The following is a 13,917-nucleotide window of genomic DNA, read 5'->3' on the forward strand; positions in this document are numbered from 1 at the left end:
CTGACATGAGTTGATATAGGATTCATGTGTGGGAGGAATAAGTTTTCTTAGGAAAAAGAAATGGTCTTTTAATAATAACAATAATAAAAGATGATGGGTCATCCGATTATGTTTGATTAATGAGCTACACTATGCATTTGTGAGGTAAATTGTTGTGGCCAGGGGTCATTCTGCTCCTAACAAAGATCCGTTTTGTCTCTTTAGACTGAACTTTTTTTGCTTTGCTTACAGTCACTGCAACCTTCAGCTTCATGTTGACCTCAGCATAGACACAGGCTGGCTGGTGTGACCTTGCATCCCATGTGATAAGACGGAGCGTTGGATTGACTTTGAATAGCACTTTCCCACTATTCAGTGTTTACATTATAGCTGCGGTATGGAAAAGAAGAAGTATAAAGTCTGAGTCAAGGCTAACGAAAGGGAAGTGGAGAGGCAGTAAGAGAGAGAGGCCCTGTGAGGATGTGATTCACCAGGACAGAGGAGGAGCAAGATACTAAGGACAGAGCACCTCAATGGGTCTAGTTTTTATCCTAGTGTTATCAAATAAAATAAAAAGTGACCCCATGTGTTGCAACTCTTGTTTTATACCATGTAAGCAGTTGAACAGTTGAACTTCTTAAGTAATTTTGCAAGCTTTTGACATTTTTTAAAATAACACATGTCATCGACACTTTCATTGAGTGAAAACTGCACACTCAACACACTACAATCACAAGACGCAACACATTGAAGTACAATACAACTTATACTCTTGTTTTGACCATGTTTGTGCCAAGTTGTTGTTCATAAAGCATCAACTAATTCATGACTTTTCAATATGAACCCTTCTGAAGACCACTTTTTATGGGAGGCCCATAATAAATGGTCATGAGGCAGCTGATGCAATAGCTCACATCATCTGTCTGTCTGATATCTCACCTGTGGACTGCTTACACACACTGTTGAAAGTTTGATTGCAGAAAGCTGTCTTCCATTTGGCATCCACATCCAGGTACACACAGGGGCGATCTCGGCTCGGCTCATCTACGGCCCAATGGACCACGCTCAGACGCCAGCCATCCATCCATCTGAAGTAGCCATCAGTCTGAAAAGGAAGGAACAAAATAGGTATGGATTCAGGTATGAACAGGAAAGTAAGAGCATATTTTATTTTCCTTAATGGTTAAGACAACCCATATACTGTATTACTGTATTTTGAGCTAATGGCTTTCTAATGAAGGTTCAATAATGAATGGAATAAATAATAGTATAATAAATATTACCCTCTCTTGCTAAGACATTTTGTATCAGGGTATAGAGGACCCATCTTCTACCATATACTAGATGAGGCCACATGGTTATTCGGAGGCAAATATGACTAATTACCAGCTAAACCTGCACACTCTAGCCAACTGTTGCAGCTTGAAGAAGTAACATTGCAGTACTGTACCTCTAGTCTATTGAGACCGATCCACAAAGGTGCCTTGAGCTTCAGAGCCTGCAGCTCAACGTAAGCCTCGGACCGATCATCCAGAATGCTAGCCAGGTGAGCGCTATCTTTCTCACAGTGCATCTTGGCATCATTCCAGCTCATTTTCTGAGTCGTCACCTTGATGGAGTCGTTGCCCACCTTAACGTAGGCTTTAGGAAACACTGTTGGTGCTGGGACACGGATTAATGGATCTGGGGAATGGCAATGCAGAGTCAGAATAGAAATGCAGTTAGCATCAAGGTTGTGGAAAGGAAATATGACTACAGCAAAATACAAGTGATATAGGAGTGATGGTTTAGGAAAATACTGCAATTAACACATCTTGGTAGAAATGTAAACAAAAATAACAAACATAAGCTTCATCCGCATTGAACTAGATAGATTCAAGACTCTAAAGATGAGTGACATTGATTGGCTGAATGCCTGCTTAGGGACTTTGCATTATGTCAAGACGGAGGTCTGCTCACCAACATTCCGTAGACAGATGTATCCATTGGTGTCGCTGCAGGACTTTATCTTCCAATTTCCAAAGTCAGATGCACTGCTGTCTATCACAACACACTGACCCTCCTAAAGAGAAAGGTAACGGTGAGAGTAAATCTAATCAGTCTTACAAAAAAATATTCATGATGGCCTTGTAGTCTGATATAGTAACTTTGAATAAAATGTAAGATGTACGTTATGTTGAGGATGATGATGATCATTGATATTACTATCATCAATATCATTAACATAATATTGCATAGAAAGACAGAGTGCCAAGGTTATCGTCAACATTGTCATATTCTATTCAGACTTGTGTTTTACAAATCACATTAGTTCATATTATGTGTAGTGTAATTACAATTTTATCATGTAATTAGTTGGTACTTAGTGTACCATTAAATATAGTGCAGTCATGAACGCTCATAGTTACTGACAAATTGGTGAAGTTACATTGCTCAGACAGTGGCTGCATTAATTCAGCTGCCTTAAGTTTGAATGCACCTTACCTCAGTGTCATCCGTAATGTAATGTTCCGACTAGAATTTGAAAGAAAACAGCGGTTTTTGAGTAAAATGCACACAAATCGAAACAGACCAAGGTTCAAATGGTATTTAAAATCATGATAAATACTTTGCTGTGCTTGATTGAGTTTGCCTGATAGAACCAATGTAATAGTCTCAAAGGTGCCAACTCTGCCCTCTGGTTTTTGGTGCAGGCCCAAGCAAACTAGTCAGTGTTGTGTTGTCAGGCACAGTATGTGGTGTCTCATCTTAATGCAACCCATCTACAATCCATCCTTGTATTCCCACACAACAAAGATTGGTGGAATGTACAGTATCTATATAGGCACTAGTTTGTGACAGTCATGTTTGTCTGCACATTTCTCTCATAAAAAGGCAGAGAGAGACAGATCTACATTACTGCCCCCTCTCACATTTTCAGTCAAACTTACGTCCACTCGAGCCCAGTTGGTATAGCGCACTGGTCGCCCATCAGTCCAGAGGAATTCATACCGGCCCATGGTATTCAAGCCAATCCACAGGTCTGTAGTAATACCGTCAGCCATCTTGTTCATCAAAAATACTACAATCCATAGGAGAGGTTTGGTCAGTCAGCATAATACTGCAGTTCTGTGGCAGTTGTGTACATGGATGTGATATTTTCATTCATTCGTTTTAGGGTTCAGTTATGCAGAACTTTGATCGTGCACAATCAATTGGTTAATGACATGATGAGAAGCTATTCATTAGGGTTAAAGGAATCCCCCAGACCTTGCACGCTTCTGCTGACAAGGGACGCTAGGTTTCCTCCCATCTGTTTGCACTGTGCTTTAGCCTCAGCCCATGTGTCCTGGTGGGCTTCAATGATCCTGTAACACTATAGGCAACAAAGAGTACAAAGCTCTGTTGGAACATGAGAAATTACGTCAAGATTGGCAACCACATTTCTGGGGTAGGCCTACAGGCACTACACCCTCACCCACTGCATTTAGAGGGTCTGTGACCTCTGACCTTTGATTCAAAGCTGTCCCAGTCGGGTGGACAGCCACCTTTGGGGGGCACAGTGGGGGCCGCAGTGCTGTTGGCGTGAGATGACCCACTCCTTTTGCAGATGGAATCTGACCGAATTCCACAGTTGACATTAACCCAGAACCCTACAAATATTTAAGATATAATGCTGAAATTAAATGCTTCAATCAAAACCACCTTTCAAAGACAGTTTCATATTACAGTGGGGTACAACTATTTGGGCATTGATTGTTAATTAATATAGCAAGTAAAAAGAAGCAAACCTAACCTCTAAATGGTACAAAGTTAAACTTAAACATGACACATTTCATCACATTTTAAAGCAAGGCCTTGTGCAAAAGTTGGGAACCCTGTCAGCTAGTACTTTGTAACTCCTCCTCGGGCAACTATAACAGCTTGCAAACGCATCCTGTAGCCAGCTAAGAGTCTTTCAATTCTTGTTTTGGGAATTTTTCCCCATTCTTCCTGGCAGAACACCTCTAGCTCAGAAATATTCTTCGGCCTTCTTGCATGCACGGCATGTTTGAGATCTCTCCACAGATGTTCCATAATATTCAAGTCTGGGGACTGTGATGGCCATTCCAAAACCTTCATCAGTTTTCATGGTTGATTTTGAGGTATGCTTCGGGTCATTGTCTTGTTGGAATACCCAACCTCTCTTCAACTTCAATTTCTGGACTGACCTTCGAACATTAGCCTCTAGAATTTTTCAAAGATTTTTTCTTTAGAAATAAGAACAGCATCGCGTCATCATGTGCTTTTTTTGCTATTATTCGGCCGAATACATTCGGTGGCCGAAGCTTCAGTGCATCCCAAATACCTTCTTTGGTTGTGCCCAAAAAGATATATATATATATATATATATATATATATATATATATATATATATATATACTGTATATGTTACGGTACATGTGGGAATACGGTACATGTGGGAAAACTAGGGTTAGGGTTAGGTGCTACGTCGACTTGGTACATGCTGGCGTGTCTAACCCTACCCCTAACCCTAATCCTAACCCTAACCCTAACACTACCCCTAACCCTAACCCTAACCTTAACCGTAGCACCCTAGCACCTAACCCTAACCCTATATATATATATATAGTTCAACCCTGGAATTATATTCGCCTGACTCATTGAAGCCCTAACAAGTAAATCACCTTGGTCTGGGCCTTAGTAATACTTTTTCTCAAAAGGTAACAAAGAATAATCCAAAAGGGTTCCCAAACTTTTGCACAGGCCCTTTTCATTTTTTATCATTTAAAAACTCTGAAAGGTGTCATGTTTAACTTTGTAGAATTTGAACTTGAATTGAATTAAATGTATTCTGAGAAAAAAAATATCTATCAAGAAATAATTACCGTATTTCAAAAAAAAAAAAACATGTGTATCACAATTATTGGAACCCCTAGACATTATTATGAACAAAATGTAAATTAAGTATTTTATCAATTTTTTAAGTTGATCAGAGTGCATAGTAATCCACGACTTCCTGTTTCACTGGGGTATAACTACGTGGTGACACAGAGGCTATATTCCCTTATTCATACATCAACATGGGAAAGATAAGAAAACAAACACATTTTTTAATAACCCTTTTTACTCATTTTTACCAGAGGTCCCAATAATTTTGGAGGGCACTGTATAATATGCTGCTTGGAATCATTTCTGTGATGCTAAAAGAATGAAATTCTGCTCCCTTTTGATAAATGGTAAATAAAATAATTGTTCAGTCTCACTTCATTTAATTTCACTCACCATCGTTGCTCACTACCACACAGTTCTCATCATTGTTCTTGAAATCAGGCTGCTCTGGGCCCCATCTCTCTCTCAACACCACTGGGGAGCCATCTATCCACCTAGACACCACACATCCCAGGCAGTTTCACTAGCAACTCTGTCTACATCCCCAAGCACTTTGAAAATCTGTTGAAATTAGTAGCAGTGGCTCATTTTTGTTTTAGTTTGTTTTAAGGAACACTACAGTCTAATAAGAGGGAGATTTATTCTTAAAAACTCATAAGCTTACCTGAGTGAACTATCAAGATCAACTGTTAGTCCAATGTAAAAACGTCCATATAACTTCCATATCTTAAAAAAAGAAAGGAAAAAAAAAATTCATTAAATGAAAAATCACCCACAAAAAAGTCAGTCTTCTGGATTGAAAGGGTGTTTGTGAATCTCTATATACGCTACATGGCCAAAAGTATGTGGATACCCCAACATCACACCCAAAATCACATTCCAAAACAATGGGCATTAATATGGAGTTGGTCCCCCCTTTGCTTCTATAACAACCTCCACTCTTCTGAGAAGGCATTCCACTATATTTTGGAACATGGTTGCGGGGATTTTCTCCCATTCAGCTACAAGAACATTACTGAGGTTGGGCACTGATGTTTGGCGAGAAGGACTGGCTCGCAGTCGGCGTTTCAATTCATCCCAAAGGTGTTCGATGGGGTTGAGGTCAGGGCTCTGTGCAGACCAGTCAATTTCTTCCACACCAAACATGTCCAAACCACGTCATTATGGACCTCGCTTTGTGCATGGGGGCATTGTCATGCTGAAACAGGAAAGGACCTTCCCCAAACTGTTGCCACAAAGTTGGAAGAATACAATTCTCTAGAATCTCATTGTAGCACTAAGATTTCCCTTCACTGGAACTAAGGGGCCTAGCCCAAACCATGAAAAACAGCCTTAGACCATAATTGTGTCCACATACTTTTGGCTATGTACAGTAGTGTATGACTTTGAGGGCACGGCAGAGGACGGTGGTTTAATACCTGTTTCCTCACAAACTCTTCATCTTCTCCATCCATAACTAGCAGGTCACCATGGCTCTGCTGACAGTAGTGTCTGGCCTCCTCCATGGCCAGAGGTTCTTCATTGATATAATACTGATTGCCTTTATACTCTATCCAACCATCCGCAGTCACATTGTAGTCTGTAAGAGGATAGAAAAGACTTTACATAAGAGTCCCTGGCATTTCGGTGTATACTTTTGGGTCGATAAAGTAGTCCATGTGTGGAGGAAAAGGTTTAGGCACTAGAGCAGGTACTTGTGTCACAGAATAATAAAATGGTAATGTTTAGGTCATTTGTATGTGCATTTTCTTTTGTGTTTTTTGGATGGCGTGGTATTTTGACTTTGTGTATCAGTGCAGTGTTGGTCTTCAGCAGGGGTGGCTTGTGGAGGCTGAAATTGGAGGACAGTTTGAGGACAGGCTCATTGTAATGCATGGAATGGAATGGGGAATGTTTGGAATGGGTCATTCCATTCCATGCATTCCAATGAGCCCGTCCTCAAATGTCCACCAGACTCCCCTGGTCTTCAGGTGACTTACCAGAGACAGTGTCATTGGGAGGGGGGTTCGGTGTCTTTCCTGCAGGTGCACCAAACAAGGAGAAAGAACAGACCAAATACTCAACGGCAGGATCAATCAAACCTCTCTAGAAACCAATCTAAAAGCCTGCAGAGGTCTGGTAAAAGACAGATTAAGATTAATATTATAATGTACCAGAATGATTGCAAGTGGAACATTTGGAAGATAAAAGATCTGCCCAGGATTTAAAGCATACTGTTGTACCACTTACAGTAATCTGTGAAACTTGTTTTAATTGATGGCAGCAGAAGAATGTATTCTGAAGTGTACAAAAGTGTCTGCTCGAGTACAAGCAAATGCTTCCAAATTAATTTGATGGTGCTTCATCATGCAGAAAGACAACGACCCAAAACATACTGCCATAGCGATTACAGAATTTTTCAGGGTCAAAAAGAGAATATATAGTGGTCTAACAGTGCACACATATGGGTTCGAATCCGGCCCATGCTCTGCTGACATGCCCTCTCTCCCTTCTTCTCCTTACTTTCCTGTCTGTTCAGTGTTCACTATATCTGTCCAATAAAATAAAAAATATGAGTGGGACTGCCCCACTCAGAAAAAAATAACTTTAAAAAGATAATATATTTAAAAATAACTCTCATACAAGGCAAGACAAGTTAGCAGAGTCACTTAGTTACTCGACCGTACGTGCCAGCTGAAGGTATAGCCTAATAATAATGTGAGGAATTACTGCCAAGCTAACAAGAGTTAGCTCAGGGAGGTCACAAGTTGAAAACCAACAAACTTGCCAAATTCCTCAAAAATCTTCTTTTGAATGTCAAGCTGAACCTCACAGTCCCAGTAGAGAATCATAGGATTCTCAGTGGAACAGTTAAGTTAAGTTGTTGCTAGCTACAAGAATACAACTACAGTACGCTAAGCAGTAAGCAGTGGAAAAGGATGTAGCCTAATAACAAGATTGTCATGTCCACCACTTAAAGATCAGCCTTCCTCTCCCACCACATACTGTGACCCAGACAAAAGCAACAGAAGGCAGACAGTTCTCATAGCTCATACTGTACCTTTACGGATCTGGCATAACCAATCATTGTGGCTCTCACAGTGGTCGACCTCCCAAGATCCTTCACGTTCAAACGAGTTATACAGGCTGACTTCAACGCAAGGTGAACCCGCATATTTAGTGTCGGGTTGTGAGTCAGCCCAGTGTTGAAAAGACAGCTGAGGAAAACAATAAAAGACAGTCTTGCATGAAATGTACTTTGAGAAACAATATGTCAAATGCAGTGTACTGTAGAAAACTTGTTTGTCAAACTTTTTATTTATTATTGATTGATTATTATCAACCAACATCACACAACATGGGTGGCAGCTAAACCAAAGTATTTAGTAACAACACAAACACAACTTAACTTAACTAAAGAAGATGCATAGCTTTTTAGTAAAAGATCAAATGTTTCAACGTGACTCACTGGTGATCCATCACTCCATACGTAGCCACTGTTAGGATCCTGGGCACTGAGACCAATCCAGGATTTGCCAGACCTGAATGATTCAAAATCATATGAATAAGTGTTATATCATCTGTGAGAAATGTAACAGGCCTAGAGAAGTGTATGTATCATAGCTTATGGGTTACTAGTGGGGCTCTAACTCCATCTAGCAGCCAGTCAGGGCATTGTAAGTCTGAGACCAATCAAAGAGACTGTAGAAACAGTTTTCATTCCTACAATATTCACAATCAAATGCAATATAAAAAAACATTGTACGTCTTGCAATATAACTTTGTCTATTCTAAAATGTCACGTTCAATATTAAAAGTTTCGAAAAATAATGAGTAGAAATAGAGTTGTATGGACACTTTTCCTGACAAGGCCTGCATTCTATGGGTTTAAGGATGTGCTTTACCTTTCACGTATATCATCATTACTGTGGATGCTGAGCAGGTCTCCCCCAATTGCCCTGCAATAGTCCAGAGCTTCGAACCAGGTCTTTTCTTCAGATCGTGGCCCTGTGAAAAACTGGGACAAGAAAGAGAGGTATGGATTAAAGCCAAACTGAAGGAGTACATACAAGTAAACAATGCAGCTACAGTAATGAATGTATTTTCACATGCATAGCATTAGATTGTTATGACATATGTACCTGTAGTGGTCAAGGAATGGGCATAACAGTTCGGATAGCATAACACATACATTAACATTAGCATAACACTTAACATTAACCACTCAAAGTTCATATAGCCTACTGCCGAACCCTTAAAGAAACTCAGAATCGTAATTATATTGCTATCGTAGTGCTTTGTGGAAACATGACGTATGTACGCTATAGTAACATAGTAACAACACAAGGTCTTGTGTTGCAATGTCAAGAATCGAAGACTAAGAATTTTACTCTCTTACCCTTGTGTAATGTGACGTAACAATAAACTTGAAACGTGAAAAAAGAAATAAATATTGTGCTTGTTTCTACCTTGTAGCAGTAGTTTCTATTGCTCACAGGTTTCCAGTCCTCATGACAGCTGGTAGGGGCTGGGGTGATCGGGGCTGGGGTCATGACCACCCCGTCCGCCAAATGCTTGCAGATATACTTCTCCTTATTGGTGCAGCTCAGAACATCCCATAATCCAGCTGAAGTCCCAGTTCTCATGGCGACACAACCTTGTCTGCTGCCTTATGTTGTTTTGGATGAAAGGAGGAATTTCAAATAAGGATGAAACTATCCCAATAAATAGCAGTAAGTCTGATTAGTAAACAATCCCCAGGGGTAGTGGTGGTCTAGTGGATAGTGAGTTGATAGTGAGTGGTGATCTAGTGGATAGTGAGTTGGACTTGTGATCGGAAGGTTGTGAGTTCAAATCCCGCCTGAAGCCACACCACTACTAGTGTGCCCTTGGGTAAGGCACTTAGCCCTCAGTTACTCCAGGGGGAATGTCCCTGTAATTCGTAATTGTAAGTCGCTTTGGATAAAAGCGTCTGCTAAATGACAAAATTAATTTTTAATTAATTTAATTTAATCCAGTATAATATGTGTCTTGTGGTGGTTTTGCCTTAAGTTTCATCTCAGTGTACAGTAAGGGATATGTTAGTCATATCATCTTTAGTGTTCTGATCCCACACCTGGCATTTCTGCATTCCAGTGAACAAATTTCACTCTGTTTGTGTTTGTCCAAACAAAGTTGTCAATATTATTCTGGTTAGAAAGCCCAATCCAGAAGTACTTCTCTGGCCTCACCCCGACCAAGCTGATGAGGAATGCATTATCCACTCTGTGAACATTCACAAAAAAACAAATGGAAACCTTCAGTTTCCGAATTTCCAAATTTCTCTCATTCTGAGTAGTAAAGAAAACATTATATAAATATTATTTTACAGCAATAATGAACATAGTCACAGTTGCTCTCTTACCCGCTTGAAACATCAGCCAAGTAGTAACCTGAGCTGTTGCATGTGTCTTTAGCTTCGTTCCAAGTCTTTGTGTCTGATCCCACAAGGTAGCAATAGGAACCATACCTGTTCCAACCCTTGTGAATGAAAAACAAACAATAACGTTCCAACAATCAGTCCAGCAACAATCCAGGTGATGTTTGTTATAAAAACAGATCCAAACAAAACACCAGAGAGATTCACTAAATATTACAGGCTAGTGTACTGAACTCACAGGTTTGCATCCTGGGTTGGTTTCCACTTGATCTCCAGAGGGTTTGGAAGCAGCCTTCTTCTTGCAGACAAACTCAAACTTGTTCTCACAAACATGGTTAGCCCACTTCCCCTCCTGCAACAGAAAGATGTCTAGCTTAGGGAAAGCAACAAGAAGGACATTATGTCTTCTGGGGATGATGTGGAATGTGTGGATGATGGAAACATGGTTTGTCCGTACCTCTCCCCTTATGAGGACACAGTCCTCTCTCGGGCGGTTGGCGTGGGTGGGCATCCCAACGTGCCACCTGGAGAAGGTGACACTGGAGTGGTCGCTCCATTCAAACAGCAGGTGCGTCTTCTGGTCGCTCAGTCCGATCCACAACTCATCAGTGGATGCTGCAGACCAGGAACAGCCACAAGAGAATGTCATTGATATAGTGTACTGTACCCATCTTAATTGTCCATCAATGTCTTTTTCAGAAATGGACGTCTTGCTTGTCAAGCATCAAAACAACATCATCCATACTTTTATTATTCCCTTTGCTATTGGTGAGACAAGGACACAGACTCGGAACAACTCCACTGATACAGTCATGTTGTAAGATAGAGATCATACTCCAGCAACATCCTCATGATCAGTTCAAGTGGAAAGTCTAAAACGTGGGCTGGAGAGCTTCATTCTTTCACTCACCGTATCCCAGCTGGGAGATGACAAAGCTTTGCTCCTCTATGTTGTGGATGCTCGCGAGGTCGCCTTCCTCTTTGTGACATTCTTTCAGGGCGCCGGACCAAGTTTTCTTAACAAGCTTAAGGAGGTAGCACTGGCCAGCATAGGGGACCCATGGACTCGTACAGAAACCAGACACAACTGTCCATCAAAAGGTGAGAACATTTTAAAAGAAAATTGAGATACTCTAAATAACAGATATCAATGTCCAAATTATCATAACTGGACATTTTTCATATTTACATTTTTCACATTTAGCAGACACCTTTATCCAAAGCAACTTACTTTAGGCAAATGTACTTGTTGTAAGTGAATGGACACATGTCATGGTATAGCCATACAATGTATGCCAATTGAAGAGAATACATTTGTTTTCTCACCTGGTGGAACAGTTGGTGCAGGCTTGCCCTTCTGACAGATGTATCCAAGCTTCTTAAAGCAGAGTGAACTTTGCCAGTAGGACTGCACTGCAGAATTTAGGACTCCACAGTTATGCCCGGGATCAGAGAGTGGATGTGCTATAACCAGAGAACAACATCACTAAGTGGGCCTGGACAACAAGTATCACCTCCATAGTAATAAGTGATAGTAATGAGAAGTAGCATTCATGACACCATGTACATAGTTAGATGCTTGGTGTGGAAGCATGTTGGGAACACTTACCAGAATCCCATCGAAGGTAACGGAAAGGCTTCCCATCACTCCACTCCCATCCACTGTTCTGGTCTAGGATGTTCAGACCTATCCACAACTGTAAGTGCTCACTCCCCAAGGCACCTTGCAGAGAAAGAGAAAAGGATGGAGGAAATCATTTTGAGTTACTAAGGTTGAGATCATTCATACTGTTCAGACTGCTGTACATGATCCAGTTAGTCACGGCCACCAGGGGGCGCTACCTGCAATGTAAGACTGCTCATGGGGCTCAGTGATGCTGAGCAGGTCACTGCCTTGCTCTTGGCAGCTGGTCCGGGCTTGGTGCCAGGTCAGGGCAGAATGGGAGTTGAACTGGTAAAACACCTCTGTCACAGGATTTTTATTCCAGTTCTCAGTGACTGTAAAGGGGTGATAGATGAGATAAAACATAGATTATTCAAAATGATTGTGGATCTATCTTTCTATCTATCCTTATCAACTTGATTAGATAACAAAAAAAAGATAAACAAATTGATTGAATTATAGAATATGATTGGCAAAAAGTGTATTTCTAACAGCCATTGACAACCCTGAGTTTTTGATGACATTCTGTACTTAATTATGGAATAGTTATCACCTACTGAATCGACATTAAAACAGTTATAAACTAGCTTTTGTCAGACTTATTGTATACTCACATTTGTTTGGACAGTACCCCCAGAGTTCATTCACACTATAGTTTGTTTCGGTTGCACACCAGGTATGTCTGGTCTGGGCCTCCAGGTCGATGGAGGTGCAGTCTCCATACCATCGGTTCTTGTACAAGAAGGGAAACTGGCAAGGCTGGCCGTATGCATTGCCATCAATGGTAAATATTTCTGGAAGCAACCAGGAAAGATAGTGAGGTCAGGATGCATTTGCAGAGCAGAATAGGGTGTTTTATTCTAAATTAACCTAAGAATTTTACTCTGTGTACCCGTACATTAGATGTAATAAAAGCAATTCTGATTCTGATTCTATCAGGAGTGATCATGTGCGAATACTGTACCTCTGTGTCTTCTTGAGCAGGCGCCGTCCGTTGTACCCTTAATGGTGAACCGGCTCCTGGGTCCCGTGTCTTTGGACAACGCTAGCCTACCGTTGTCAATAACGCGTATGTACAGGTCTTGGCCTTTGAGTGCAAGCAGCGTTTGATTCTTGCATTCCCACTGTTGGAGGTCACTCTTCTCATTGCAGTCATACCACAACAGTACACTACCCTGGCTTTTTCCCTGGACACTGATGCACTTTTTCTGGATTGGGGAGAATAGTCTTCCTTGAGATACCCAGCGTATCAAGTGACTATTCACATTGGTCCATGTAAAAGTCTCCATTGAAGGTCCATTGGGTCTCCCGACATGAAGAGTCTTACCCCGGTCTGCATTGTAGAGACTAAACACGGCATCTATAGAGAAAGAGAGGATGGTTACAACAATTGATGGCAATACTCTACAGTACATTGTCTTAGAATATGTGATGATCTACCTCTGGCGGCCTCTAAATCTCAGAAAAAAACAATTGGTTCCCTGCTGAGGGGAATCATATACAGGTATATGATTACTGTCGGTTGCTATGGGAACATACAGTACCTGATAGTGATGAACACTGGGAGGTTTGCATGAAGAGCAAAATGGCAGCTACGGTTATCTTGATGGTTAGCATTGTCCTAGTAGGACTCTAACTGATATAAACTGACACTGTCCTTACACTGCTGGCAGAGGACCTGATGTAAGGTCATGCCATCTACTGCACTCTTTAGTAGGTAAGAAATATCCTGTCACATGTTGTGTTTTTTTCTTCTTCTATGAATGGGTGTCATTCAAGGATTTCAACACTGGTCTGTCACTAGACACATTCTCACTTTCAACACTTCCACTTTTCAAGTCACTGATTCAAGGACATGATTCACTGGATTCACTTGTGCAAGAAATATGTCGGCCCCAACTTTAAATAATAACAACAATATAATATGGGGCAATGATGGTGTTCTGGTTGTGTTTGATAATGAGCTACATTATGCATTTGTGAGGAAAGTTGTTAGATCAGTTGT

At 40.9% G+C, this 13,917-nt stretch overlaps 1 protein-coding gene across 1 annotated transcript; it reads right to left on the bottom strand.

Moving 5' to 3' along the window:
• Nucleotides 1-695: 695 nt before the first annotated feature.
• On the bottom strand, nt 696-13,251 carry LOC308172059 (macrophage mannose receptor 1-like; the record flags this gene model as incomplete). Its single annotated transcript, XM_080546970.1, has 17 exons — nt 696-703; nt 919-1,084; nt 1,430-1,641; nt 5,245-5,345; nt 8,736-8,848; nt 9,300-9,499; nt 9,947-10,095; nt 10,235-10,350; nt 10,488-10,622; nt 10,707-10,864; nt 11,160-11,336; nt 11,576-11,662; nt 11,859-11,972; nt 12,092-12,247; nt 12,527-12,706; nt 12,877-13,120; nt 13,240-13,251. The coding sequence occupies 17 exons, from the start codon at nt 13,249-13,251 to the stop codon at nt 696-698; spliced, it is 2,328 nt and encodes a 775-aa protein (XP_080403096.1).
• Between the last annotated feature and the right edge of the window lie 666 nt (nt 13,252-13,917).

This window comes from Nansenia antarctica (genome assembly GCF_963989245.1).
Source record: "Nansenia antarctica genome assembly, chromosome: 16".
NCBI lineage: Eukaryota > Metazoa > Chordata > Actinopteri > Argentiniformes > Microstomatidae > Nansenia > Nansenia antarctica.